The 24661-nt window shown below is 37.7% G+C and overlaps 3 protein-coding genes across 3 annotated transcripts in view; 2 read left to right on the top strand and 1 right to left on the bottom strand.

Moving 5' to 3' along the window:
* smarcc1a (SWI/SNF related, matrix associated, actin dependent regulator of chromatin, subfamily c, member 1a) overlaps window positions 1-3664 on the bottom strand; it is a 31001-nt gene extending 27337 nt beyond the window's left edge. Inside the window, exons 1-4 of the mRNA XM_053327305.1 lie at window positions 3443-3664; window positions 913-1032; window positions 731-816; window positions 284-365 (exon numbers count right to left, since the gene is read on the bottom strand). Coding sequence (XP_053183280.1) covers window positions 284-365; window positions 731-816; window positions 913-1032; window positions 3443-3634 — 480 coding nt within the window. The 5' untranslated portion in view covers window positions 3635-3664. The remainder of the gene's footprint in view (window positions 1-283; window positions 366-730; window positions 817-912; window positions 1033-3442) is intronic.
* A 4015-nt stretch (window positions 3665-7679) lies between these two features.
* LOC128366571 (fucolectin-1-like) lies at window positions 7680-10448 on the top strand. Its single transcript, XM_053327310.1, has 6 exons — window positions 7680-7743; window positions 8530-8823; window positions 9139-9145; window positions 9369-9523; window positions 9830-10112; window positions 10296-10448. The coding sequence occupies exons 1-6, from the start codon at window positions 7680-7682 to the stop codon at window positions 10444-10446; spliced, it is 954 nt and encodes a 317-aa protein (XP_053183285.1). The 3' UTR covers window positions 10447-10448.
* A 4553-nt stretch (window positions 10449-15001) lies between these two features.
* On the top strand, window positions 15002-19031 carry LOC128366568 (fucolectin-1-like). The gene is made up of 5 exons (XM_053327308.1): window positions 15002-15065; window positions 16378-16690; window positions 17134-17288; window positions 18374-18656; window positions 18841-19031. The coding sequence occupies exons 1-5, from the start codon at window positions 15002-15004 to the stop codon at window positions 18989-18991; spliced, it is 966 nt and encodes a 321-aa protein (XP_053183283.1). The 3' UTR covers window positions 18992-19031.
* Window positions 19032-24661: the final 5630 nt, after the last annotated feature.

The following is a 24661-nucleotide window of genomic DNA, read 5'->3' as shown; positions in this document are numbered from 1 at the left end:
AAACTCTGAATATATTGTCTATCAAGTAATCATCTAAAAAACAAAACAGATTAATGTCAGTTATGTACCACAGTAAACTTATGGTTTTAATAACGAGATAAAATTAAGCTTAGTTCAAATGGTACAAACAATGAGAACACGTTATATCTACAAGTACAGAACCGTTCCCCTTAGAGTTTATCAGGTTAATCAATAACACAAAAAGACTGCAGCAGACATTTTAACTACTGACACTGTGAGCTGTTTATCAACCAGCAGCCTGTGTGGAGAGTGTGGAACATACCTGCACCAAATTCTTCTCTACATTTAAGAACATTTCCACGTTCCTGTCCATCCGGGACGGATTCTGCAGGTCGAACCGACGCCTGGCGATGAAGACGTACAATGAGTTTGCAGTGTTTTACTACACTACTCATGCAAATCAAAATAACATCATAATTTAATTATTGAACTATTGACTTGAAATATGTTTTGTTTATGATCAATATCTTCTGACTACTCTTCAGATGTTCAGTCTGAGGTGGGGAAAAAAGGAATTTAAAAAAGGTACCATATCTTATTTTGCCTTACTACAATAATTAAAGACAGGTGCAGATTTCTTTATTTTTGATATAAATGATTTAAGGACTTTCAAGGAAACTCTGCCACAAGAGTAGGAGCTACTTGGGTTTATATGTCAGGCCTATATGAGGGTTTAAATAAGGGTCAAATGAACCATAAATACACTCACCAGCCCTGCTCGCTCTTAAACTTGTAGACCGACCCCAGGATGTGACAGAGAGCTCCTCCAGCCTTGAAATCCAGGAAACACTTGGCCTGAAGATAGGAGAGGAACAATGAGGACAAATACAACAAACGACCTGTCAGAGTGTGGGTTTAATAGAAAATATGATGTGTATGTGTTGTGCTTACAGGTAGTTTGGTAAGAGCAGGATTGTTAACCCTGCGTCCAAAAGCATCCTCCTGGAACTGCAGCAGCTGGACCACAAGGCCTGCCAAGGATTTACTGGAGGGGGAGTCATTCTGGACATACTGGGACCAGACAGAGAGAAATGCATTCATTAATACACACACAAACATACATCTGGAGCTGCAGTTTCTCACGTACACACATGGTCTCAGATTTAGCTTCAACTACCAAGGGTGGAAATTTCAGTTTTGAGTAAGGTTGCAAAATAACAATTATTCACATTTTCAAATAATCCATCAGCTACTTTTTATGGGTTAATCGATCAAAAATGCAAACAAATATCAAGCAAGGGATTCCCTAAAGTTTGTGCCTGAAAAATGCAACAAAACTGACATGAAACAAGAAAGATGATCAATTCACCGTAATCTTAATTGTCTACTTATATTACTTCATCACTTTATTCAGTTCTTTTTTTGGAAATATGTTATTGCAACTATTTCTGAAATCTTGAAATCTTGCATTGATTCTGATCCGAAAGTATGGATTTTGGGAGATGTTGGCTCACTTACTTTGCCCTGTCATCAAAAAAAGTTTTTCTACTTGCAAGCACTGCATCAAAGAAATGTATACTTAAAAACTGAAAATCTTAACAATCCCCAGCGCAGAAACACTAGATCAAAAAGCTTTTATCTTATAGCACTCATGAGAAAATTACATGAACTTACTGTAATACAGTCTTTAAAAGCGGGAAAAGACGACACTTATGACATATCACAAAATTACGATAAACAAAATCTAAGACGATATCTATAAAATATCACGATATCGTTATAATATCCATGCCCTAATTAGTATAAGTTTCTGTGCATGTGTGAAAATGTTGGACTTAATTTTCAGAAGCCGCAGAGAAGTTCAGCGTTCACAGTCAATAACACTGAGAGCTTGGAGAAGTTTTAAGATCTTCCTTGAGGATATTAGAGCAAGTACATCATTGCTGTCAAAGATCCCTCAAAGTGAAGGTTAACCTAAGTCGACCATATATCACACACACACACACACACACACACCAGTATTTTCCTGGTCTTAACGTACATGTTCACTTCTGCTATGTCATGGAGCTATAATGTAAGAAGGGGAAACCACGACACAAAGTCCAGCTATGAGGAAATAAGACGATTCACACATAAATGCACAGAAACACAAGTGCCTAAGACCGCAGGCCTCTACTGTACAATCACTCTACCTCAACGAAACAAGCTCATGAGGAATAATCACTATTCTTCTCATAAGCTGTATCTGTGACACTTCACTTTAAAGGGCTCGTAGTTTTTTATCATTATCGTTCCCGGTTTCAAGAAAAAAAACTGACGAGAGGAAACTGTAAATTCACGATCCACACTGAGAAACTAACACAAGAGTGGGTGTATTTATAACAAGGTCAATTTCAAGGAGAGCTACTTCTATCCTCAAAGTGGTTAGATATTAACAAACTTAAACCAGGCATCTGTGTTAGTCTTTATAAAGAAGCTACATAATTCAGTTTGAAAGGTTTATTTTCCGTGTTTAAAAACGTACACAAGCTTATGAATTGTGATCATTCATTCATTGTTTCGTCATCATAACAACAGCAATGTGTGTGTGTGTGTGTGCTGGTTTGAAGGAGATCGTGAGGAAGACAGGAGGACTATTCTTTGTTTGGATAACTTTGTGGGCGAGTGGAGCCTGCACACACAATCTGGTATGCTGCTGTGTTGACAAAACTCACACACTGCTCTCTCTCTCTTCTGCAACAAAATACAATTGCATTATTCGAGTTATTTGAGTGGGAATATATAAATATTTTAAATGCATGCTAGGTTATATCTTCTTAAAAGCATACTGTATATAACATGACTGCATGGTATCTTTTTTTTTCTGATTTAAAAAAAAAAGGAGAATCATCATACATCTAGTGAATTAAAAGTTGCAAATCTGAGCTGAATAACTAAACAGACAGAAGCTGCAATCTGCCGCTCATTTTGTAAACAACACTCCCCCGTGTGTGTGTGTGTGTGTGTGTGTGTGTGTGTGTGTGTGTGTGTTTATTAGTACAGAATGGGGCACTTAGCAAGCTAAACCTTGAGCTAGCTATCTGATAGTGAAAAAAAGCACCCGTCTATATTTTGGGGCACATTTAACACGAGCACGAAAACTTGGGTAACACCTGCCAATCAAAAACAACAATAGATATGTGGAAAAAGCAGCCAAAAGTGTGTGTTAGTACGGTTGCTGAATGGGGCACTTAGCAAGCTAACAGTGAGCTAGCTATCTGATAAAAACAGCTTTGCTCAATGGAAATAAATGGCGCCTGTCTATTTAGTACCACATTTAACACGAGTACGAAAACTTGCGCAACACCTGCCACTCGCAAACAACAATAAATGTGTGGGAAACGCAGCCAAACTGTAGTAGTTAATTAAAGCTAGCTCGGTTAGCACATAGTTCCATTGTGCCATCCCGCGGGCCTTCATAGGAATCAATGGAGTCTCTCACCTTCTTGTAGTGCTTTCCGATCCATAGCCGCACCGTCTCCAGCTGCGATATCGTCTCTGAACTCTCCCAGAATTTAGTAGAAGGTCCGCCGTCTTTTTTTCGTCCCACTGCGGTTCCTCCACCACCACCGACCGGGCCGGTAGCCGGTCCGCCCGAGCCCGTTCCGCCTGCCGTAGTCGCCGCCGTCGCCATTGTGTGTTTTTTTGTCGCCGCTGCGTTGTCTTTCTCCTCCGCCACAAACTCTCACCGTGCAAGTTTTCGAATGATATTGCGCAGCCGCAGACGTGCCGACGCTTTTCAAGTCTCGCGAGATGTGGTGTCAAAGGCAAGGCAAGGCAGCTTTATTTATATATATATAGCCTAGTTCATACCCAGGGGCAACTCAATGTGCTTTACATAAAAAAACAAACATTTAACTGTAAGAAGTGGCAACATAAAACATAAAAACATGAAATTTAAAAAATAAAAATAAAACACAATAATAACATAAGATAGTGATATAGGAAAAAACAAATGTAATTTAATATACACATTAAATGCAAGCTTCGATATTGTAGGAATCCCCTACTCGTTGTCTCCTAAAACAAGTGTGGGGAAAAGGAAAGATGAGGTCAAGTTATTGAAGTTAAGACTCGGACACTGCGGGTTAAAGAGTGGACTGGCCCTGATCAAGAAGCATCCCGGTAGGAAGTGTTAGTGTGGACACATGGAGATAATCAAACATGTTATCTTAAAGTTGCAACATTTATTCTGTGCAAAGAAGTAAACTTTATAGAGATCTTTCGTACATTGGAGAATCAATATTTAATATGTCACCCTTTCCAACTAGAGATCTGGAGAAAACAAAAACAATTTGAAGAAGAATTTCTGCATTCCATTTCTCTGTACCAAAAGATCTAATGTCTAAATAAATGACGACTTCTGACTGAGGGGGGCAGCACTACGCTGTATACGTCAAGCCTGCCAAACCCAAAGAAGACTAAATGTAGGTGCCAAACAAGATTGTGTTTGTTAGTACTTTTACACAAGGGTGTAACTTTGGTTTGAGAGGTGGGGGACACGCTTAACAAATATTTCCTGTATTTTATACATACATTTAGTCACCAATGTGATACAAAATCAATGGTATATTCAGTATACCTAGAATGGCAAAATCTTTACTGGATTATCTCATCTGTATACTTGAGTACAAATACACTACTGGGTAAATGTACTTAGTAGAGCCGGGTAACTTTATTGATCCTCCTAGGGGGAAATTCACAATTGACATAACAGTATTTTAGTATTTAAGTAAATAAATAAAATAAATTAAACTGGGAGCTGTGCTGTTGTGCAGTCTGGTGGCTGACGGTATGAATGAGCCCCTCAAGCACTTTGAAGCATGTGTCTGTCTGAGTCTGTGGCTGAACATGCTCCAGATCTGCTTCAGCTCTGCATAGAGAGGAGGAGAGGGATTGTCAATGATAGTTTCCAGCTTTCCTCTCATCCTCTTCTCTTTCACTGCCTCCACGCTGTCCAGTTCCATTCCATATTGGTGAATATATTGGTGAATAATACATTATAAAGAAATATATATTCAGGATTTTATTTAAATGTGATCCTTCTTCTTAGATCAACTTTAATATATTTTTGTTCTATGTTTTTTTATTCATAGCTAATTATAATTATTAAAATCCCGCGTTTTTATATGATAACGTTTTTAGTTAAACTGTAATATATCAATATCCATTACATATCTTTGTCACAAGTGATAAATAACCACATTTAAAGGGATCCCTGCAAAAAAAAGAAGAAAAAAAGTGGGTTTATGTGTATATTCTGTACATATAACGTTATCGGCCAATATATTGATATTAGAATTCTTTTTGCTCCCTTATATCAGTATCAGCATTGGCCCCTAAAATCCACTATCAGTTGGGCCCTAGTACTTAGTTACTTTCCTCCTCTGGAGACTTGTTTTCTTTTTCTTTACTTGTACATATCAATTTTAAGCTACTTTATACTTCCACTCCATTACATGTCAGAGGGAAATATTGTACTTTCTACTACAATACATTTATTTGATGGCTTATTTTTATGTAGTTATCTATTGAGGAGATATTACAGTTTTATATGTAACAATACTGCCCTCTAGTGGTAAGATTAGAACTTCTCATGTTGAGAGTAAATTTATGTTAATATAGTAACTATGCAATGGTATTTTAAAATTGAGTGTTTAACTTTTGATCTATTAGGATTACCGTATAGACATTCATATTTTGAAAGTTATGTTGCACGTAAATGAGTTTTGCCAACTTCTGTTAACTAGTTATTGATATGGTCATTTCATGTTCTACGTACTCAGTGGTTATCAAAGTTTTTAATCACATTGCATTTGTGTATCGTGTATCGAACAAAGATACACTTCAGGTCATACATCAATGACCTGAAGCAAAAGATCACTGATGCCATTGCCACCATTGATGAGGCTCTGCTACAGAGAACATGGAAAGAAATCGAGTACTGTCTTGATGTGCTTTGTGCAACTAATGGTACCCATATAGAGTATTCAATGATTACATTTCCACAGATTTGTCTATTCATTTGCTTTTGTAATACATTTGTTAAACTGTGAAGACACTTTATGGACACCCTATATATCAAGGATTATGATCTTAGACATTTATTTGGCAGTGTTGCCAACACGGCCAGAAAAGGGAGAAGGGGAATTAGGACCACAGACCACTTACTAACTGGTCCAGTCCACTAGCTTCAGCACTACTAGTGGTAGTGACCAGTGATCCATGTTAGTGATTGGTCATGGACTCATAGTTTAATCACCTGACCATTACATGCCCTCTGACTTTCCCATCTTTCGCAGTGACCTCTCCAATCACCCAGTAGATGGTCATCTGTCTGCACACAAACCCTTAATTTTCCTGATCACTCCATAGTATACATACCTGCCCACTTATTATTGTCTTGATCCACAACCTGATCTGGGAGTTGTTGTGTGTCTTTGCATTGAGCCATCAAACCTGATCTGGGAGTTGTTGTGTGTCTTCGCATTCAGTCATCAAACCTGATCTGGGAGTTGTTGTGTGTCTTTGCATTCAGGCATCAAGTCTAATCCTGGATCCTGTTAGGTGAGGTAAGTTTATTTGTATACATCATATTCCATACACAAGGTAAATTCAAAGTGTTTTGCATAAAGAAGAAGTCATAGATCATTGCTTTGTTCCCTCAGAAATTATAATAGACTATGTTTGTTCATTGAAACAAGTCTATGCCCATTTTTGTATGTTCTGTATCCTTATTGTGTATATTATTTTCATTTTAAACCCAGCAGTGTTCTATCTATTATTTCCATGACGCTGCTATATTGATATTTCAGTGCACAGGAGAAGGATCACACATGAAACCCCAAATTACCTTGACCCAACTGTTTTCGGAAATGACAAAGAAGACAGCGTGGAACATCTGAGTCTTTGATCTTCAGAAAATTTTACTGAATGCTTTGCTGTGTCTATGCTGTAAAAAACACATATAGTGCACTTCATATTTTGTTGAGCCAAAAACAATTTTTCACCCTGTTGGACAATAAAGATCTAATCTATTCTATTCTAGTGTGTTTTATTCAGTTTTATTCTCTTCTATTCTAAACTCAAAGGAGATACATGGGTAAGTCTCTCCTGGGAAAGTTATTTTACAAGCTAATTTATTTGCATATTGGTGAGTTCAGGGTGTAGATTTGTAAGCAGAAGGTGAGGTGTGTACTGTTTTGACAAGCCAATGTAAGATACACTTTGTTTGTCCCAATTGGCAAATTTGTTTTGAACCGCACTGTAGTTCCACACCTGATCATCATGTGCCAGCACATCACTCCATTGGGCATATATAACTGTTCACTTACCCTTGACCAGATCATCAACATTGCTTTGAGCCTTTTTGTTCAGTCATCTGGAGCTGATCCTGAAGATCCTTTTACCTTTTTACAGCACGAACATCGTATCAAGGTATGCAATTGTAGTAGAATAGTCATGGTCTGAAACACAGTCGGGAGGGTTATTTCATTTTTCTCTCTATTGTCTGCTAGATATAAGTACTTACTTGTCATTAGTCATTCATTTGCAAAGTAATTTTTATGCATCATATTTCTGGAGCAAATACTTGCTTACTAGCAAATGCTGGTGATGACAATGTAAATTTATTCAGTGTGACTGTATTATTAAATATGTAATCTGTCTCAACCAGAATAATGAAAACTGGTGCAGTTCTGCTGTTGCTGGTCTTCCTGGGGACATGCTCAGCTTACAACCTTCGTAAGTATGATATGGCTTTGTTTGTGATATCTGTGTAACAAAACATTAAACCTAAAATTGCAACAAAATCCCGGGGCCTTAAAATGTTATGTGTAGTATAATAAGATGGTGGAGTCATAATAAATGTTTATTTGTTGGGAAGTGGCTAGTTTAACTTCATTTAGATGGTTAGTTTTATGTAATCAAGCTAAGGATATCTTATAGTTATATGTGTAATGTAGTGAAACATGATGAATGCTTGTTGGTAATACGACCCTTGATGTATTTGTTTCAGTCTATTCTACTAATTACATATGCATTTAATGTGTAACTTGCAGTTATTTACAACATCATTTTATCTACATTAATGCGTATACTATATAAAAAAAATTAACTCTTAATCAACTTATTGGCTGATACATGTGGAGGAAACAAAACTGGTGGACAGAAACAAGACTCCAAATGAATGATAATGTTGCTCCCATGTGGTTGAAAGGCTAGACAGTAGGAATTGGAAACAAAAAAACAACATGCAATTTGAGAAATAAAAATAAGACCCAATAATAGTTAAAACATGGAAACTACTTGCTAATAAGTTCTCCATCTCAACTTAAAGATAATGATAAGTCATTATTGTGTTTATGCTGCTGATGTGGCTGAAAACGTAGTATTCTGAAACTATTTAAATCACACTCACATAGACCAGGATGGGCACACATAGGTTGTCAGGTGTGATATTAATTAACTTCTCCATAGTGATAAGAAACATTAAGCTTTGCAAAAAAACTGTGTGTGTTCCTTCCACAGAAAATGTGGCCTTACGTGGAAAAGCAACTCAGTCACAGCGCTTCAGTGGAGGCGGGGAAGTTCTGGCAGCTGCTTCCAATGCCATTGATGGTAACCGTGACGCTACTTTTTCTTCTGGTTCATGCAGTGTCACTGCAAAAATGTCCAACCCCTGGTGGAGGGTGGACCTGCTGGAGAACTACATGGTCACCACTATCATCATCACCAACAGAGGAGACTGCTGTGCAGACAGAATCAATGGGGCAGAGGTTCATGTCACAAAGACGTTGCATTCTGCTTACTCTGGTTACTCGAGTTACTCTAGTAACTCAGGTTACCAAGGTTACCACAGTCACAGTCTGTCAAGCCAAACAAGCCCAGTGTAAGTGAACATACAATTGTTACTCATTAAATACAGGACTTCTGCCTCTTTCTACAAAGACACATTTTTGACTGAGAATTATATTGATTTACATCTCTATTCTTTTTTATATTTATACATTTGCTATTAATGCAATTAAACCTTTAACCTAAGTCCAGTTACAAGCCTGTTAACTGGAGAATGATCAGTTCTCACAGATTCATGTATGTCCATTAATTTCCTCTAACTGGACACACACCCCTTTTCAGATTGTATGTGTGCAAGGTCAAACCAAACATGTTGCTCAGTAATGCAGGCAGCAGAAATACTAAGATGCAAGAACTAAATTTAATTTGTAACAAGAAACATCAAAAATCATATAAAACAAATTGAATCACCATTACAAACTGTGAACAATTTTTTTAAATTAATTGAAATAACCTTTAAAGTACTTCAGATATTAAACACATTCATGCACTGTTTCCTCTCTCTCTTTTAGGGTTTCTGTAATTTCTCGTATTGCACCAGGGAGGCCTCATATAATAACTCTTAAAAAACCTGTGGAGGGACGTTTTGTGAGTGTGTTTTTACCTGGTTCAGGAAAGATCCTCCAACTCTGTGAAGTGGAAGTCTATGGGTATCGTGCTCCGACTGGTGAGAATGAAATATGTGGCTGAAGAAATTACAAACAAATTAGATTTACTAAGTGATGCTGGTGCCTCATTTTCTGCACAGCTATGTTCACAGCAGAAGATGAACCACATTCATTTGTATGAAGAAAATGAGCAAAATGCCTGCTGCTTTGCAATCTGTTATCTATTTGAACTGAGATCAAAAATGGTGCAAACAGTTGTGATTGTTAAGTTCAAGACATCCACAAATTGGAGCCACTTTGTTCTGCAGATAACAAGGAAAACTAGGTATCACTGCTGATGTTTGTGAATGTGTCCTTTTATACAGGATTCAACCTGGCAGTCCTCGGAAAAGCCACACAGTCATCATTGTATTCATATCAATGCGATGCATATCATGCTATAGATGGGAATCATGCCACCACATGGGGAGAGGGCAGTTGTTCTTGTACAAAAGCGATACTGAGTCCCTGGTGGCAACTAGACCTCGGCAAAATCCATAAAGTGAACACTGTCAAGATAACCAACACAAAAACATACCCAACATACCTTAATGGAGCTGAGATCCGCATTGGAAATTCTCCTGCAGAAACTGGCACCAACAATCCTCGGTAGTTTACAGTTCATTATTTGAAATACTACTATGACTAAAAATGAATGTCATTAATGGATATTGGTTATTACGTTTGATAGCAGTAACTCATATTTATATTTACCTTTAAAATGAAAGATGAGTATCCATGTATTAAACCGATCATTCACTAATTTAACAGTGTAATTTATTTTTCTCCTAGGTGTGCTTCGATCAGTAGCATCCCTTCTGGTTTTACGCACGAGTTCGACTGTAAGGGGATGGACGGTCGCTACGTTATCATAATCGCTCCTGGAAAAACTGTGTATCTGACCCTGTGTGAGGTGGAGGTGTATGGCTCTAGACTGGATTAGATCTGGTGAGGTTCAAAATGAATAACAATGGCAATTTACATAACCGGTATTTAGCTGATGCTCTTTCATAGATTCTGGTGGAAATCATATCTTAAGCTTCTCTTATGACATTGCTTCATTAGAGACAACATATGTTTAGATCACAGTAAAGCTGCATTAATAAATGTTTGATCATAAGGGGGCAGGATAATTTCAAAACATGACAAACACAACCCCAACATCATAATCTGGACGAATAAAACTGTTATGGCTAATTCACAGATCCTGTCAACAAAAAACAACATTAGCATTCACTTGGAGCCATGTATCCGTCTGCAGGATGAATGTGAATCCATTATCTTCTTTTTGGTGTCCATGACTCATAAGAAGAATATGTTCTACAGCTACAAGAGGCTGGTGAAGAGCTGTTGTAGTTGCTGAAGTTGCCATACGTCCACCAATTCATGATGTTGTGTCATCTGCAAAACATGCATCTTTTGTTCTTATTTTCACATAATTCTTGTTTTCCTGTTTTTAATCTCTGGTTTTGGCACCTGGACATTGGCTCTGGCAATTCCCACTTTATCATCTATTATTCAAAATATTTGGAGTCTTTGCTTTCATTTGCCTTATGCCTTTGTCCTTCTTTTATTCTGTCAATAATGTTGAAACATTAGTCTGCTTGCATTATTAAAGGCTGCATATCAATCATTGTGCTCCTGTCTTTTCTCTCTGAAGTAGTGAGATTAAACGATGCAAATGTGTAAAACAGACACTATAAGGAAAACAGACTAAAAGGCTCTGTTGGCGATAATTACTGTATGTGTTTATCACTACGAGTGACACTTTTCACATTACATATAATAATGTCATTCAGTGAACTATAAATATCAATGCTGTATACAGTCATCATTGCATTCATTTGGGAATACATATAATGCCATATACAGAAATTCTGCCAGTAACTGAGAAGAGGCTGCTGCTAAATACTAATTTATCATTTTCTCATTAAAAATGTTATTCCCTGATGATGACACCATATATCCAATCATTGTGGTGCAGCAGATTGTATGGAAAAGAAATGAAATGTAACTCTCCCGTCTATCATTTACAATTCCTAATATTATAATTGTACGTCAAATCAGACGTGGTAAAAAAGGAATTAACTAATTTTTCAACTAACATTTACAGAGTTAATTAAGTATTTTCTGCTTAATCTGCTAGGTGTGATGTGAACACAGACTTCATGTATGGCTCACCAGTAAAACTTTAAATTGTACTAAACTGCAGATACTGTTATGTGCCCTCAGACAAACCAGATTTATAGATTAAATGTATGAATATCAGCCTAATCAACAATATAAAAAAGTCAAGTGAAAGAGGCCTTACTACATTTACTGTATAAATTGGTGTTTAAGACGCACCTTTAAAGCGATTTTTGTTAATTGAAAAGTGGGATGAGTCTTATACACTGGTGGGTACTATACAGCAGTAAAATACAGAGAGAGGTTGGATATGATTATAGGTATGTAAAAGGCCGTCCACACTAAGAATGATCACTATAACTATAAACATAACAATGTGAGCTCCAGCAGTTTCAACAGCTAATTAAAATAGATGAGCTGTGATGAGCTGTTACTGCTGTATGTTCTATGGAAAATAAAACCAAGCAGGTTCACTGGTGGGTCCTGTTTCAGTGTATTGATAAGAAGTATTAAACTATTATTATTACACTAGTCTGGAACAGCAGCTGATGTTGAAGCACGATATGCAAAAGCGCACAGACGAGCAACTTTTATTGAGCTGTGGCAGCAACACAGTAATCTCTTGGCACGTCATGATTTTGAAATTCATAGGTCTACAATTCGATTCTAAAACGATTATTGCATCTGGATGAATCTCAATGTATCACATCCTCATGTTTGTTTATTAGTGCATGGCTAATTTTTCAGAAGTCAGATAAATATTAACTCCCTTTCGTATTAATAGATAAGTAGATAGATAGATAGATAGATAGATAGATAGATAGATAGATAGATAGATAGATAGATAGATAGATAGATAGATAGATAGATAGATAGATAGATAGATAGATAGTGTAATGAAAGTTCTTATTATTCATCTTCTCTGATACAAATGAGTAACTATGTCATATGATTAAGTGTATGTGTGTGTCATAATCTGATAGATAGATGCAATATACAGTACAGCAGTAAGATAGAACAATGTGGAATATATACCAAGGATTATGATCTTAGACATTTATTTGGCAGTGTTGCCAACACGGCCAGAAAAGGGAGAAGGGGAATTAGGACCACAGACCACTTACTAACTGGTCCAGGCCACTAGCTTCAGCACTACTAGTGGTAGTGACCAGTGATCCATGTTAGCGATTATGGTCAGTGGACAGACTACACCTCACACTTTCTCCATGGGCTGCTGTCACAACAACTGCCTCTGTGGTATTTAGTTTTTCCATCCTGTGTCCATACCTGCCTTCTGCAACAGTCTCACTTCCCCAGTGCCCTGCATTTCATGGACTCATAGATTAATCACCTGACAATCAACCGATCAACCTGATTTCGGAGTTGTTTTTCCATTCAGTCATCAAACCTGATCTGGGAGTTTTTTGTGTGCCTTTCCATTCAGCCATCAAGCCTGATCTGGGAGTTGTTGTGTGGTTGTGGCTTTGCATTCATGCATCAAATCTAATCCTGGATCCTGTAAGGTGAGGTAAGTTTATTTGCATATATCGTATTCCATATACAAGGTGAATTCAAACTGCTTTGTATAATGCATTAAAACATTTCAAATAAAAACAACATAAAACATCAAAATCTAAGTCAGAATCATACTCATTCCTGAGTAAGTTTGCCCATAAGCTACGTAATGAATGTGTCTAGGTGTTGTGTCATAAATATACATACAATTACATAGTCCTAAATAATATAAAAAGAAATAAACCATTTATAAAAAAATATATGTAAAATATATTCAATGCGAGAAGACCAGTTTCAGGTTTACATTTTAAATGGAAGAGAATGAGATGTATAAAAAATGGACCAGGAATTCATTCAAAGCAAAATTGCAGAGGGAAAAAATGGACACTTTGCAAAATGTAAAGTGTATTACTGTGGAACGTCTGACAGGGATTGGGACAAATAAGTTAAATGTACATTTGACAAGTTTAAACCCAAATTAAATTAGACACAAAATATGCATGACAATTTGGGTTGACTGGGTTTGTTGCCAGCTGAAGCTGAAAAACATGAAATATTGTATAAAGCCTAGATACTGAGTATCAATGGATTTACTGATAAGGTTAACATGTGGTTGACAAATGGTGATGTTCCTGTTAAAGTTGCTGAAAATGAGATTGAGCTTTAGTGTTTGACAGTGTATCAAATGTTGTAATTAATGTGTCCTGCAAACCACCAATCAATGGTAACTTAAAGAATGGTTGAACATCTACAATCTCACTGTTATCTCAGTAGAGCCACAGAAAGCTGCACTCGAGTCCTACGCTGCTGCTTTGCATAAAAACGTGAAAGAACGAAAGAAAGAAAGAAAGAAAGAAAAAAAGAAAGAAAGAACAGTAATTTCGACAGGCCATTACACTGACAAAAATGTTTGTTTCTGATGAACATGAGACTCAACACGAGACAATGATCTGCTTCATCTTAAATTTGGCTGTGATCAGGGTGACTGTCTGTACCAGATTCCAAAACATACACTATAGTATTTTACCTGCTGTAAAAGTAATGAAAGACCAAATCATCGGTTCATTGTTTTCATACACACTTCTGGAAGTAAGATCTGTGCATTGCAACCTTGACTCTGTGCTTGTTTTACTGACTACCTTGCTGTGTCTCTTTGGTGAGCCAAAAACACATTTTTCACCCTGTTGGACAATAAAGATCTGATCTATTCTATTGAAGTGTGTTTTATTCTGTTTTATTCTTTTCTATTCTAAACTCAAAGGAGATACATGGGTAAGTCTCTCCTGGGAAAGTTATTTTACAAGCTAATTTATTTGCATATTGGTGAGTTCAGGGTGTAGATTTGTAAGCAGAAGGTGAGGTGTGTACTGTTTTGACAAGCCAATGTAAGATACACTTTGTTTGTCCCAATTGGCAAATTTGTTTTGAACCGCACTGTAGTTCCACACCTGATCATCATGTGCCAGCACATCACTCCATTGGGCATATATAACTGTTCACTTACCCTTGACCAGATCATCAACATTGCTTTGAGCCTTTTTGTTCAGTCATCTGGAGCTGATCCTGAAGATCCTTTTACCCTTTTACAGCACAAACAGCGCGTCAAGGTATGCAATTGTAGTAGAATAGTCATGATCTAAAACACAGTCGGGAGGGTTGCATATAAGTACTTAATAGTCATTACTTGTTCAGTTTGCAAAGTACTTACATTGTTATGCACTTTGGGTATTCAGTATCTAGAAAAAAATCATTGTATTATTGGTCAGGCGTGAACATCATACATTAATAGTGATAAAAATGTAAATTTCTTCAGTTTAATTCTATCATTGACTCTGTAATCTGTCTCAACCAGGATAATGAAAACCAGTTCACTTCTGCCGTTGCTGGTCTTCATGGGGACGTGCTCAGCTAACCACTACGGTAAATATGATCTGGCTACGTCTGTGACATCTGTGTAATACAACATTAACGAGTAAAATTGCAACAAAATCCCGATGCCTTAAAATGTTATGTGTAGTCATCTGTAAACAATAATAAGATGGATTGATAATAAAGATAATTGTAGATTGGATATTTTTAATTAATTTGTTTCCATATTTTGTTAATAACACAAGTTTGTGGCTATGTTAACTTCACTTAAAGATGGTTAGACTTAAGTATAACACAAATCAAACATAATCTTTTATAGTTATATGTGTAATGCATTGAAAGATGATCAATGTTTTTTCTTACATTACTGCATATGCTATGGAAAGAAAACTGTTAGCCAACGTTTTGGACATTTATTTAAGCTTAAAGCTGCTGTAATCAATATTTTTAACAATGTGACAATATGAAAGAGGTCACTTGTTGCAACTCTGCAGCTGCACTCAGCTTAACAGAGCACCAAACAGCAAACAGACACAGTTAGCGACTAGCTGGTGAACATAGTGGAGTATTTAACAGCTAAAAAGTCAGATATAAAAGAACCAAAAGAGTGAATATTGGCCTTATACCAGGTGGTAAGAAAAAAAAATCCAAATGAATGATAATGTTGTTGAAATTACTTGCTAACAAGTTTTCATCAGCTTAACTTAAAGATAATGATAAGTCATTGTTGTGTTTATGCTGCTAATGTGGCTGAAAACGTAGTGTTCTGAATGTATTTAAATCACATTCACATAGACCATGATGGGCACACACAGGTTGTCAGGTGTGATATTAAAGCTGCAGTTGGTAACTTTGAGGAGAGAGAGGACTTAGCATCAAATTTGAAGAAGTACAACTTTCAGATCCCTCCCCCTCCCTCTCCTCTGCACTCCTGCCCTGCGTCCAAAGTCCCTCCCCCAGAGGAAGCTGACGTGCGCGCCATTAAATTCTCTACACTCCTGAAGCCGCTCTCGGAGATATGAGCTTGACAGAGCTGGGGAGGAAGGGGGAGGGGGCTGTGTGCGTGGAGCAGTGATTGACAGCTGTCAGACACTCCACCGGACACAATCCTGGCTCTGATTGGTTATTTTTATCCGGTCGCGGTGGCAATTTGCAGTATAGGTGGGGCTAAATGAGCCTGTTTTTTTTTTTTTTTTTTTTTTTACAGATTACTAGTTTCATGTAATGCTGTCTTTACATAGTGACAGTCTTAGCAAATATGACAAAAAGTTACTTTTATAAGACTTACCAACTGCAGCTTTAACTTCTCCATAGTGATAAGAAACATTAAGCTTTGCAAAAACTGCGTGTGTTCCTTCCACAGAAAATGTGGCCTTGCGTGGCACAGCAACTCAGTCACAGCGCTTGAGGGGAAAGAACGATGTTTTTGGGGCTGCTTATAACGCCATTGATGGAAACCGTGACGCTCGTTTTACCTCTGGTTCATGCACCCACACTGCTCAAATGACCAACCCCTGGTGGAGGGTGGACATGCTGAACCCCTACATGGTCACCACTATCATCATCACCAACAGAGGAGACTGCTGTGCAAACAGAATCAATGGGGCAGAGGTTTATGTCACAAAGACGTTGCATTCCATCAGTTACTCAGCTTACGAAAGTCACAGTATACCAGCGTACCAAAGTCACATAAACCCACAGTAAGTGACCATACAGTAATAACTCAATAGATACAAGACTTCTCCCTGAAGATGTAAACCATCCAGATCATGATATATCCTGTTTACCCTTAATATATGCAGATGGGGCCCTGAGGTTTTTATCCCAATTACTTTTTATATAGTAACTCATATTAACTTAACCCTCACATACTGTTCATATTCTGACCCGTCACGGAATTTCCTCACAATTAGTCTCAATAACAAACTTTTGAACCACAAATCATTCATAAATACCTCACCAGTCACAGATAAAAGTGAGATTTAACCTTAATGAAGCTTTCAGAGAGCAGAAATGTGAAAACAATAAAAAAAACTACGACAAAATGGTCTAAATTATTTGATTAATTAAAATAACCTTTAAAGTACTTCATTCATGCACTGTTTCCTCTCTCTTTTAGGGTCGCTGTAATTTCTCATATCCCAGCAGGCAGGCCTCATATAATAAACCTTAAAAATCCTGTGGAGGGACGTTTTGTGACTGTGTCTTTACCTGGTTATGGGAGGATCCTCTCACTCTGTGAAGTGGAAGTATATGGGTATCCTGCTCCGACTGGTGAGAATGAAATTACACAAATTAGATTTACTAGGTGATGCTGGTGCCTCATTTTCTGCACAGCTATGTTCACAGCAGAAGATGAACCACATTTATTTGAATAAAGAAAATTAGCAAAATTCCTGCTGCTCTGCAATCTGTTATCTATTTGAACTGAGGCCCCATTATACCTGGTATGAACATATGTTCAGAATCTGGATATATTGGATAATAATAACCAATCAATGGGTCGTTGCATTTACCTGGTGTTAAAATGTGTTCTCGTTTTCTTGGCTGTTCCTGTCTTGTGATCACATCTGAATATGTAACATTTCTAGATGGAACTGGCAAACATATTAAATCAAGGAAAGTACTGCCACTTTTTTTGTGAGGGAAGCTACTACTTTTATCTTTTCCGGAGGTTTCTTTAGCTGGCAGGAATACCTATGTGACTTCAAACTTAATCAGACAATTCTTTTCTCATGATGTGGTCAAGCTGTACAGATGCATTTTTACCTGGCTGACAATGCGAGCCCGACCACCTCCAGATGTTATCTGGCCAATCAGATTTAATTCCAAACACAATGATTTTTGAGAGTATTTGCACCTGCATTAACATGTGTTTGTCTTTATGCAAATAAACTATCCATATACAGATTGCCAGGTGTAAAAAATCTTCTTAACATGAACATGAAATGTATGCATTTACACCTGAGATTAAAATCTGGAAAATGAAAATGTATATTAAAGCAAGGTGTAAATACACTCATAACAATTTGTGATTGGAATGTGATCAGATGGGTGAGATAACATTTGGAGGTTTTCAGGCTTGCATTGTGATCAGATCTCATCCTAATATAAATGCAATCTGTACATTATGAACAATAATAAGATGAGAAAACAAGAACACATTTTAATTCCAGGTGTAAATGCAGAAACCCATGAGTTTAATTGTTTCATTATTCAGATAAAATATCCAGACACAGGACAAAAATGTTGTGATTGTTGAGTTCAAGACATCCACAAATTGGAGCCATTTTGTACTGTACATAACAAGGAAAACTAGGTATCACTGATGATGTTTGTGAATGTGTCCTGTTGTACAGGATTCAACCTGGCAGTCCTTGGAAAAGCCTCACAGTCATCATTGTATTCATATCAATGCGATGCATATCATGCTATAGATGGGCATCACAGCACCACATGGGCAGAGGGCAGTTGTTCTTGTACAAAATCGTCACATAGTCCCTGGTGGCAACTCGACCTCGGCAAAACCCATAAAGTGAACACTGTCAAGATAACCAACACAAAAACATACCCAACATACCTTGATGGAGCTGAGATCCGCATCGGAAAGTCTTCTGCAAAAACTGGCACCAACAATCCTCGGTAGTTTACAGTTCATTATTTGAAATACTACTATGACTAAAATGAATATGTCATTAATGGATATTGGTTATTACGTTTGATAGCAGTAACTCATATTTATATTTACCTTTAAAATGAAAGATGAGTATCCATGTATTAAACCGATCATTCACTAATTTAACAGTGTAATTTATTTTTCTCCTAGGTGTACTGTGATCAGTCACATCCCTGCGGGTTTTACACAGACGTTCGACTGTAAGGGGATGGATGGTCGCTACGTTACAATAGTTGCTCCTGGAAAAACTATATATCTGACCCTGTGTGAGGTGGAGGTGTATGGCTCTGTATTGGATTAGATCTGGTGAGGTAAAAAATGACTAACAATGCCAATTTACACAGCCGGTATTTAGCTGATGCTCTATATATATTATAGATTCTGGTGGAAATCATTTCTTAAGCTTCACTTATGACATTGGCATCATTAGAGACAACATATGGTTAGATCACAGTAAAACTGCATTAATACATGTTTGATCACTAGGGGGCAGAATAATTCCAAAACATACTGACAAACACAACCCTGACATCATAATCTGGGCAAATAAAACTGTTATGACTAATATGTTAGAAAACAGTTGCCAAATTCACACAGTCTGTCAACAAAACACAACATTCGCATTCATTTGGAGCCATGTATCCGCCTGCAGGATAATTGTGAATCCATTATTAAATCTTCTTTTTGGTGTCCATGACTCATAAGAAGAATATGTTCTACAGCTACAAGAGGCTGGTGAAGAGCTGAAGTTGTCATACGTCCACCAATTCGTGATGTTATGTCATCTGCAAAACATGCATCTTTTGTTCTTAATTTCACATAATTCTTGTTGTTCTCTTTTTAATCTCTGGGTTTGGCACCTGGACATTGGCTCTGGCAATTCCCACCTTATCATCTATTATTCAAAATACTTGGAGTCCTGTTCAACCTTCTGCCCTATCATAAGTTGACTACATATATGTGTATTTGCCTTATGCCTTTGTCCTTCTTTTTTTCTGTCAGTAATGTTGAAACATTAGTCTGCTTGCATTATTAAAGGCTGCATATCAATCATTGTGCTCTTGTCCTTTCTCTCTGAAGTAGTGAGTTCAAATGATGCAAATGTGTAAAACAGACACTATAAGGAAAACAGACTAAAAGGCTCTGTTGGCAATAATTATGTGTTTATCACTACGAGTGACACTTTTCACATTGCAACTAATAATGTCATTCAGTGAACTGTAAATATCAACACAGTATACAATCATCATTGCATTAATTTGTGAATACATATAATGCTATAGACAGAAATTCTGCCAGTAACTGAGAAGAGGCATCTTGCACTTACACAACTAGTTCAGTCCCTGGTGGCGACTAGACCTGTTGAAAACCTAATGTTTTCTCTTAAGTTAACAAACAGAGAGTCTTCCTCAGAATGACTCAATGGAGCTGAGATCAGATTACTTATAATAACAATATTATTATTAAAAGTCACTAATTGGAGCAGTTTGGAAGATTTGCACTGCAGAAGATAGAATATTTTCCTTTATCAAATGTTTCCTGCCACACTGCTGCTAAATACTAATTTAACATTTTCTCATAAATAAAATGTTATTCCCTGAGGATGACACCATATATCCAATCATTGTGGTGCAGCAGATTGTATGGAAATGAAAGTAAATGTAACTCTCTCATCTATCATTAACAATCCCTAAGATTATAATTGTACATCAAATCAGACTTTTGGGAAAAAAAATGAATAAACTAATTTTTCAGCAAACATTTGCATGGTTAATGACGTATTTTCTGCTTCATCTGCCAGGTGTGCTGTGATCACAGACTTTGCAGGAAGTGCTGTTCTTGAATATTTTTTTTTTTTGTTATATATTTATTGTTTTTCCTTTTACACAGCATTTTATAAAGTAACACAACATGAACATGGGGTGTTTTCTGTCACAATATTACAGCAAAGTAATTAAACAATCAAGTACATCTTGTTATAGAAAAGATACTTAAACAAAATAAGGGCGTTTCTGGGAAATGTACATTTCCCATTCCCCACTTCCAGGTGTCATTGAATTTAGATTACTGTTCTTGAATTTCATTTAACAGAAGTACCTGACCCTGTGTGAATTGCAGGTGTATGGCTCACCAGTAAAAAATTAAATTGTACTTCACTGCAGATACTGTTATATGTCCTCAGACAAATCAAAATAATAAATTAAGTATATGAATATGAGGTAAGACTACTCTTTCCAAAACTTTAAATGAAAATTGGCCCAAAGTTGGAGAGAATTGGAGGCACTATAGCATGTTTAAAGGCAGCCGGTACATAGTCTGAACTGAGGGAAGTATTTATCAAAGCCAGGATACTTGACCCAACAGTATCAAAGACCTCTGTAAATAGGGGATTCTGTCTAAAGAACAACTTGCTGGCTGCAGATGTTTAACTACTTCTCATAAGAAAGAGAATGATATCTGCAGCTGGGCACATACACGAGATAGAGGGGTCTTGAGGAAAAAAAGTGGGTGTAAGATAAGATAATATAAGAGGTTCTTTATTAATCCCCCAGAGGGGAAACTGAATGTCACCCTTTCACAAAGACAGACAACATACAGAAAGGAAACATGCAAGACTCAGACAGTGCAAGATAATCTGTCTTTGTGATTAACTTTACGGAAGTCAGAACAGAACCTGGGGGTATCATCAGACCTGGCTAAACCCTAGGGATTCCTGCTTTGCATCCCGAATGGCAAAAAGAACAAATGGTACTCCCTCATCCCAGTCTTTCCCTGTCTCATGGCAAAACTTCTTTAGCATAGACTTAAGTGTTTGGTGCCAGCGTTCGAGAGCACCCTGGGACTCTGGATGATAGACACAGAGTGGGAGACACCCAATGAACTAAGCATCTGCTTGAAAACCCTAGAAAGAAAATTGGTGCCCTGATCAGTCTGCACAAACTTTTGGGAGGCCAAATATGATGAAGAACTTTATTAGAGCCTTCGTGACTGCATTTTACAGAGGGGAATAGCTTCAGGAAAACGGGTGATAATACACATCAGAGTGTGTAAAAACTGATTTCCTGACTTTGTTCTAGGGAGTGGCCCAACACAGTCAACCAGCACATGTTCAAATGGTTCCCCTACGGCTGTGATGGACTGATTTGGTTTACTCACAATTTGGCGGGTTGGGCAGGTTCTGCAGAAATGACCTCATTCCTGACCAGAAAAAGTTCTTGAGAACACAGTTATAGGTTTTGGTAATGCCCAAATAACCTGACCACACATGTTCATGACCTAGCGCTAACACCTGTTGACGACGGTTACCAGGAAGCACTACCTGATAGACTTGTTAACAACGGCAGCCCAGCACTTAGCAAGCGATGGGTTCTGTGACCCTGCTGCTTATGGCACCACCACTGATGGGTAGAGAGATCAGAACCCAGTATTGAGTCAGCAAGATTAACCTCCTATACTTTGTTATGAGCCTGAGCTCTAGTTAGCTCACTAGCCACTAACACATCAGGGTGACAGATGGCTACATCATCACAAAACTCACGGATAGGCACATCCACCACCTTGGGGGGGGGGGGGGGGGGGGGGGGGGGGGGGGGGGGGTAAACCATCAACAGGAAACTCTGAGCGGACACCCACCTTAAAGAACCCAGTGACTAGATCTGACATACATGAACATGGTGTAGAGGCGCAGATACGATACCTCTCGATACCCCTTACCACAGCACTTTCATCTGGTATTCATCTGGTATTCAAAGTGTGCAGGCAGATGACCATCTGCCTGCACACTTGCCTTTCATTTTCCTGATCACCCCATTGTGTACATATACCTACCCGATGCCCACTAATTATTTTCCTGATCCACAAACCTGATCTGGGACTTGCTGTGTGATCTTTGCATTCAGCCATCAAACCTGATCTGGGAGTTGTTGTGTACTTTTGCATTCAGCCATCAAACCTGATCTGGGAGTTGTTGTGTGCTTTTGCATTCAGCCATAAAACCTTATCCTGTATCCTGTATCCTGTAAGGTGAGGTAAGGCAAGTGTATTTGTACATCATATTCCATACACAAAGTCAATTAAAAGTGCGTTGCATAATGCATTAAAATATTAAGATCAAAATCAGAATCATTCTTATTCCCAAGTAGGTTTGCACATAGGCTACAAGGAATTTGTCTTTGTGTTGCATAACAGTCAAAAATATACATTAAATTAAATACTCCTAAATAATATAAACAAATAAAGGAATTACAATAAAAAATGAAAATATGTGAAAAGAGCTGCTTCAAAATGGAAGAGACCACAGACCATTTACTAACTGGTCCAGACTACTAGCTTCTGTGTCGCTCATGCTAGTCATGAGTGATCCATGTTAACAATCATGGTCACTGGACAGACCTATCTCCAGGGAGAACTTGCTTTATAGTTAGATACAACTCACACTTGCTCCATGGGCTGCTATGGTCACAACGGCTGCCTGTGTGGTATTCAGTTTTTTCATCCTGTTTCCATACCTGCCTTCAGCAACAGTCTTGCTTCCCCAGTGCCCTGCATTTCATGGACTAATGGAGTAATCACCTGACCATTACCTGCCCTCTGACTTTCCCACCTTTCCCTGTCACCTCTTCAACCACAAACTTATCCAGTCATGTGCCTCAAAGTGCTTGGGGGTCTCTTTCATACCACCTACTCTATATAGTATTGTGTTTATTTTATCCTCTTTTTGTCTTATTGTTGATTCTTTTATTTAGTACACTTTCACCCTTATGCTGATACACTTTTCCACTGTATTGCTGTGTTAATTCAAACTTCTCCCAAGGGGGCTCAGTAAAGATACATCTTATCTTATCTTATCAGACATACCAACCTGCAAAAACTAATTCCAGAGGGGTTCCATCCCGTATTGGGGCGATGGGGGGTTTGCACACTGGGGTGTCATTCTGGGGGGTGTGGGGTGTGATTGGTCTGCTGACTACTACTACTCTTTCTGCATTGACAGTCACACAAACATGCAACACATGCAGTCTCTCTAGCATGCAATCTAATATCAGAGGCAGAGAGCCACTATCAATATGCAGGAGATTCCCGGAACTTCAATGAGAGTACTGTAGGGATGTCTGTCTTGTCTTGTCTCATCCTCAAACCTGATTATAGAGTTGCCAAGTGTCTTTGCACTCAGCCATCAAACCTGATCTGGGAGTTGCTGTGTGTCTTTGCATTCAGCCATGAAAATGTATGTGGGAGTTGCTGTGTGTCTTTGCATTCAGCCATGAAAATGTATGTGGGAGTTGCTGTTCCTCCCCAGTTCCTGGATCCTGGATCCTGTAAGGTGAGGTACAATAATTATTTGTACATCATACTCCATACACAAGGGAAATTCAAACATTAAAAATAAAAACAGCATAAAATATTAAGATTAAAATCAAAATCAGAATCTTATTGAATTCTCAATGAGTAGGTTTGCACATAAGCTACAAGGAATTTGTCTTGGTGTTGTGTTGCATAACAGCCAAACATATACATAAAATTAACACTCCTAGATAATATAAATAAAGAATTTACAATAAAAATATCTAAATAATATTCTATGAGAGAAGCGCTGCTACAGGTTTAAATTTTAAATGGAAGAGAATGTGATATATAAAATATTGACCAGGAAGTGTATAGGTATTTCTTGGAACTAATGACTGACGGAGATTGTGACAAAGAAGTTAAATGTACATTTGACAAATTTAAACTGATATGTAATTAGACACAAATTATGCATGACAATTTGGGCTGACTGGGTTTGTTGCCAGCTGAAGCTGAAAAACATGAAGAATTGTATAAAGCCTAGATGAGTATCAATTAATGTACTGATAAGGTTAACGTGGTTGAAACATGATGATGTTCCTGTTAATGTTGCTGAAAATAAGATTGAGCTGCAGCCTCATGAAAGTGTACCAATGTGCCCCACAAACCATAGAGTTGTGGATGC

The sequence above is a fragment of the Scomber japonicus genome, chromosome 10, assembly GCF_027409825.1.
Source record: "Scomber japonicus isolate fScoJap1 chromosome 10, fScoJap1.pri, whole genome shotgun sequence".
Taxonomy (NCBI): domain Eukaryota; kingdom Metazoa; phylum Chordata; class Actinopteri; order Scombriformes; family Scombridae; genus Scomber; species Scomber japonicus.
Note: the sequence above shows the minus strand (reverse complement) of the source record. Positions and strands in the feature narration are given on the sequence as shown.

Bases quoted from the DNA above. Each gene is read 5' to 3' on its own strand.
- LOC128366571 (XM_053327310.1), top strand. From the start codon at position 7,680: ATGAAAACTGGTGCAGTTCTGCTGTTGCTGGTCTTCCTGGGGACATGC. The intron at 7,744-8,529 runs GTAAGTATGATA...TTCCTTCCACAG, and splicing joins ATGCTCAGCTTACAACCTTC to AAAATGTGGCCTTACGTGGA. The intron at 9,524-9,829 runs GTGAGAATGAAA...CCTTTTATACAG, and splicing joins TGGGTATCGTGCTCCGACTG to GATTCAACCTGGCAGTCCTC.
- LOC128366568 (XM_053327308.1), top strand. From the start codon at position 15,002: ATGAAAACCAGTTCACTTCTGCCGTTGCTGGTCTTCATGGGGACGTGC. The intron at 16,691-17,133 runs GTACCAAAGTCA...TCTCTCTTTTAG, and splicing joins GAAAGTCACAGTATACCAGC to GGTCGCTGTAATTTCTCATA. The intron at 17,289-18,373 runs GTGAGAATGAAA...CCTGTTGTACAG, and splicing joins TGGGTATCCTGCTCCGACTG to GATTCAACCTGGCAGTCCTT.